At 33.3% G+C, this 6,000-nt stretch overlaps 1 protein-coding gene across 1 annotated transcript in view; it reads left to right on the forward strand.

Moving 5' to 3' along the window:
- LOC124608284 (phosphatase and actin regulator 2-like) overlaps positions 1–5,775 on the forward strand; it is a 261,644-nt gene extending 255,869 nt beyond the window's left edge. Inside the window, exon 10 of the mRNA XM_047139974.1 lies at positions 1,232–5,775. Coding sequence (XP_046995930.1) covers positions 1,232–1,247 — 16 coding nt within the window. The 3' untranslated portion in view covers positions 1,248–5,775. The remainder of the gene's footprint in view (positions 1–1,231) is intronic.
- The last annotated feature ends 225 nt before the right edge of the window (positions 5,776–6,000 follow it).

The raw sequence follows: 6,000 nt of genomic DNA on the forward strand, positions 1-6,000 counted from the left end.
GCCAGACCCAGATTGAATCCATGTGTACTGGGTTATTGGTCATTGGCCTGAAACTTCCTGGCAGATTAAAACTGTGTGTCGGACCGAGACTCAAACTCGGGACCTTTGCCTTTCACGGGCAAGTGCTCTTCCAACTGAGCTACCCAAACATGACTCACGCCCTGTCCTCACAGCTTTACTTCTGCCAGTACCTCGTCTCCTACCTTCCAATCTTTACAGAAGCTCTCCTGCGAACTTTGCAGAACTAGCACTCCTGAAAGAAAGGATATTGGGGAGACATGGCTTTGTCACAGCCTGGGGGTGTTTCCAGAATGAGATTTTCACTCTGCAGTGGAGTGTGTGCTGATATGAAACTTCCTGGCAGATTAAAACTGTGTGCCAGACCGAGATCAGCACACACTCTGCTGCAGAGTGAAAATCTCATTCTGAGCATTTGCCTGGTACACCATCCAGCTCAAGTGTGATTTTTAGGTAGTTTCTCAGACATGTTTAGGCAGATGCTTGGCCAGTCCTCAATCTGCAGTTCAGAAAAGATGATAAACAAACTGTTAAAACACTATAACACATGGAGCAGAGATTATGTGGTTTGCAGGCAGATGGCACACATGAACTTCATAAATAATTGCCAGGTCATGAAATAGCAGTCCATGCCACAGGTAGTTATATGGAAGCAAATGAATTTTCTCTCTTTCATGGTTAATAATTTTGTAACTATGAATATCTGTAGAAGAAATTAATTTTCTATAATGTCACATAATTGAAATATTAAATTGATTGAAATTAAGTTTTGTAGAACAGCCTGCAATATATAAGCAAATCAGTTTTTAAACTCTATTAACAACACATATTGTATAGGGAAAGTTGTCTAATACTAATATTGTTCGACTGCCTTTATGCTCCATTCACAGATTTTTGTGGATAAAAAAATTGAAAAAGTATGCTCATCTACATTTTATATTTAGTTGTTCATTCGTGACGCCAGCCTCACTGACATGTTAGTTTCACGTTACAAGACCCCTTTTACTCATATACTTTCTTTTCATTTCTCTCATTTTAACTCAATGAGAAAAGACCATTTGTTTCAAAGACATGAATTCTTTAATCTGTAAAGTGTGTTGCTGTGTACTTGATGAGTATGGTCCTCTATGTACTTTTTTCTAATTTACACTGTTTATTTGAGAGAGTGCTTGGATCTTGAAGTGTATAATTGGATTTACTGTTTTTATTTCAGGTTCCATAGGCCATGACGACAGCAACGTATAGGCAAGGAAATCCACTGGGCCAGTGTCATTCAGGGGCCGCTCATGAAGAGTGTACTTGTGATAGTGATGCTGCAATATAGTGTTACGTCCAAGCTGACTGACTTTTACACTCTCATCCTGGCCAGAAGTGATCCTTTTTTCATATGAAAATGAATCACATCTGTTACATATTGATTAATTTCATATTATTAGAGCAAATTTGTGTGTAAGAAACAAATTTTAATATCTCGTCTGTAAATAATGTAAAATTACCTTTGCAGCCATTTCTCGCAGGGATGGCTTCTGGACTCAGTAGTGCATTTTTTGGCACAACTCTTTAAGGGAAAGAAAGTAATGGTTACCCACCAAATCTTCATAGATGAGTAAATTTCAGAAGTGGAGATGAGTCTGCAGTTTTGTTTTGCCTGGTTGTGTAGCTGTGGGCGTTCATGGCTGCAGTTATGCTGAATGTAGTACATGAGATAATTGCCTTAGAAAATTGATTGTTTCTATTAAGCCTGTCTAAAATGGCAACTGTATTTATTACTGTTTTTGTAGATAACAATGATCAAGTCTTAACCCTGTGGTTTCTCAGAGTATTAGAGAAATCATTATGAAAGTTTTATGTCGCTACCAACTTTCTCGGGACATGAACAAATTATTTTTAATTATTCCAGTTTTCTTTATATATTGAGTTATTAAATGATATGTGAATGCACTTAGTCTTGTTATTAAATAAAACTATATATTTCCTGATGAACATTGTGCATGTAGGATATTCCCAGAAAAAATATCAGTGTCTGGCTGGTTGCACCATTGCCCTGTAATTAAAAATAAAATTCAATCTATGTTTTTAAACAATTTGTGAGAGAGGTGTATTTGAGTGTATTGTTGCAATATTACTGCTAGAAACTGAAGTTGTAACACTTGATTTATCTTTCAAGTGATTTTTTGATAAAGTTCTTCAATAGTGTACATCAATATTCATTATGAAGTCAGTAAATCCTCCTAGTAGTTATTCTTTTATTTTGTGATTTATTACTCGACATATTGCCCTAAACATAAGAAAATCTGCATTAAGTAGTTTTTCAGAATCAGAACTGCTGAAAAATTATGAAAATTTATAATGATCTCACTCAACGTATGTTACCAGGAGTTAACCATTATCCCTTTGAATATGGCTACTATAACCATAATATGATTTTTCATTCTTACCAGTGACATTGCAACTGTACATCCTGACAGCTTTTGTTTTATTAGCAGTTAACAATTACAAATAAGAAAAACAGAAGTTAATATTAAACAACAAAAAATGGAAAAAGGGGGAAATTACTCACTTGGTTTGAAAACAGAATAATGATGGTAACCAATGTTGTACCAGCAACAAAAAGAACTACCTTTTCAGATATAAAATATGGGAAGTGTAGATGAAGTAAACAGAACATGTTAGAAAGAAACTATTGAGTCTGAGGACAGAGAGATATTTCGGTGGAAAACTGATCAAAACTGCCATCTTGATAGGTGTGTTTAAGTCTATACAGCTGAGAAAGTTAGACGTTTTACAAGTGTCATATACTAGAGCACTGCTTGCTAGTAATAATTACAAGAATGTCAATGTGAATGTGAATTTCAGCGATCCCTTTGTGAAACAATTAAGAACTTCACTGTATGTAAAGTAGCTTAACAGAATCAAAGTAATAATTTCATGAATGAAATGAAAGACAAATAACAACAGACAAATTTAAGGGAAGGAGAATTGGGAGAAAGAAGGGAAGGTAAGGGAGAAAATTGACAAGTAGCTGAAAAACCAAATGGCAAATATATGAAAAGAGTTAAATAATAATGCAAACAAAGAAGGCCAGTGATAATGTGAGTTTGCTTAGTTAGTTTCAATGATAAAATAGCCATCATCTGATAATTCCATTGCTAGGAAGGGGAATGTTGACAAATTAGATGCATTACAGACACTGAGATGCCACTTTTTAATTTGGAAAATGATGTCTACATAACTTTTACTTTATGTGCATACCAGTGGATAAAGGGGGGAAAAAGATCCCTGGAACAGAGAGGTTAAATAATGCAGGCTAATATTTTACATTACATATTTGTTTGATATATATAATTTTTTCATTGTCTTACTTATAACAAAACCCAATATTAACTAAGAAATAGGGCATGGTTTGATGAGCTTTCATGCATCTTCATTATTGTCCTTAATTTATTACACTTTCCTCATTTTTTCCAATGGATCAGATAGGCTGACCTTGTTAAAGAAGAGCTCAGATCCGTAGTGGTTTTGTTACATTTTCCAAATTTTTTTGACGAGTTGATATTCACAACTTTCTTTTGATGCAGTTGGGTAGAAGTGAAGAGTCTTCAAAAAGCTTCATATAATGTCTTTATTCAGTAAGATAAACTGATTGTTATTGATAATGCAATTTAAATATTACCAGTCTGTGCAGATTATGTTCAATGAACATAATGTTTGCCAAATTATTACTCATGATATTTATGCATACCATAAACAATAGCATAGTGATGAATGTCTTGAGACCGTTGCTCATTTTTTTGTGTAATGTTATTCATACAGATATGAACATTAGTGCTTTATTGTCCTTATTTGGGAAATATCTGATGTGACCTGTTTTTGGATATCTTTTCCTAGTTGAAACTGAATAGTATTTGTCAAGAGATATATTCACCCAGATGTGTGTTTGGGAAGGCATTCTCTGTGATAAAATTTTCTTAATGTTCGTTACTGACAAATAATTCTTCACTACACACACATGAAATTGATGTGCAATGTAATACATGCAGCAGATGTTTTTGAAAAACAGAAGAAAGAGTGTGTGTGTGTGTGTGAGAGAGAGAGAGAGAGAGAGAGAGAGAGAGAGAGAGTTTTACTTGGTGAGTAAAGTTGCATAGTGTGAACCAGTTATCCAATAGGCATGTATGTCAATTACACCTTTATGTGGTATATGGAAAGAAGCTGCATGAACCAGTTTTTCTGCAAAAACTGTTTGAAAATGAGGCATTTAAAATGATTTTCTTTGCATTACCTGTATCATGTTTTGACCCAAAGTGATCTATAGATGATGTAGCAGAAATCTTTTTAAGTATTTTATGTGAGATTAGATTTTCAGGATATTCCATGAAATATATTTTGCTAGGAATTTATCTTTGAACCTAATTTATGTTTGATATTTTTGTACTGATCTTCAGTGAAAGCGCAGCTTACCCCTTACTTTATCACAGGAGAAGTTGTTTCTTTATTGTATATATCTGACATTTTATAACTGTGTGAAGCTCAGAAGTTGATCGATTTATTGCAGTATCTTTGTTGTTACTTCATTTTTATCATTATTTGCTAGAAACTTTTAAAAACAAGAATCAAGGATTTAAAAAAAAGTTTCATTGACAGTCCTCCCCTTCCAGGTATGGAATTATTCAATCTTCCATCAAATACTTTTACATTTAGGTAGGAAATTTATATTTGCTTGTGTTTGATTATACACAAAAATTGTCATTGTGGATTGAGAGCTGGCCACTCTTAGTTTCTGTCTATCTTTTACTATAGTAGAACATTCCGTTTGTGGAGGGTCAGATAACAAAAAAATTGGTATTTTTTATTAGCATCACTCATCTTTCATTAATTAACTTTTGTTATGTTAGGGTACAAGAGCTGTTAATCCCACTGCATACCAGTTCTCCCCACTATCCCATCTCAAACAGCGAATTGTGCAGTCTCCCACAATAGGCACAGTAGTTATATTTCTACCAAGTATCAGAATAACGAGACTTTTAATTACATGTTATACACTACAAAAATTATTTAATGCCTTTTTCTTTCATGCATCTTATTATTGCATCAATGAATGTAAATCTCTTTTATGGGGAAATTTCTGTATCTCACACATCACATTAATTTTTAAGAACTTATTACATATGTGTCACATCATGTCTACAGAGACAATTTCTGCAATGTATTTGTTGTGAAATGTCAAAGGGTAAGGAAGTCTACAAACAAGAATTGAAACTAATATAGTGAGAGCTAAACTTTGAAGAAATGTGATGTAATAACTGACTGTCTTGGAATTAATCACTACACTTCACTCATGAAGGTTGTGTATGAATACACTCTCTCTGTTTTTCACAAATATATTTTGTTAGCTGAATGATTTGAATATAAAAATATTTCTGTAAGTAGAAATTATACATAAAATATACAAAAACTATCACATGTAGCAAATGACAAAGCTTATCTTAGTTGTAAGGCTATCACTTTTTTGTATCAATATTTACAATTTTGACAACTCTTAAAAATTTTATTAAGAGTGTTTGAATGTAAATTGTGATGATGAACTTATTTTGTTCTAAATAGGGGCCATGAAAATTTGGCCATTAAATAGTAAAAACCTCAAGTGTATCAAATTTTATGCATTCACAATGTAATTCTGTATCATAGTCATTTTATTTGTATCATGGGCAAATCATAACTGTGACCAAATTTTTTTTCTTTTTATTTTCCTTTTTTCTTTTTCTTTTTTTTCTTTTTTTTTTTTTTTTTTAAAAAAAAAGAATAGGCATGTGGCAGCCTGCTGAACATGTGCAGTTCAATGAAGGACTGCTCTCATAAGTGTGCGTGTTTCATTATTTAACTTTTCTTAAAAGTGTCTTCCGTGCAAACATCATTTGCACTGCTTTGACAATTGTGTTGTGCATCTTCTGCAGCCGCTGTGATTAAACCCATTAAGAAAAT

Source organism: Schistocerca americana, chromosome 1 (genome assembly GCF_021461395.2).
Source record: "Schistocerca americana isolate TAMUIC-IGC-003095 chromosome 1, iqSchAmer2.1, whole genome shotgun sequence".
Taxonomy (NCBI): Eukaryota; Metazoa; Arthropoda; class Insecta; order Orthoptera; family Acrididae; genus Schistocerca; species Schistocerca americana.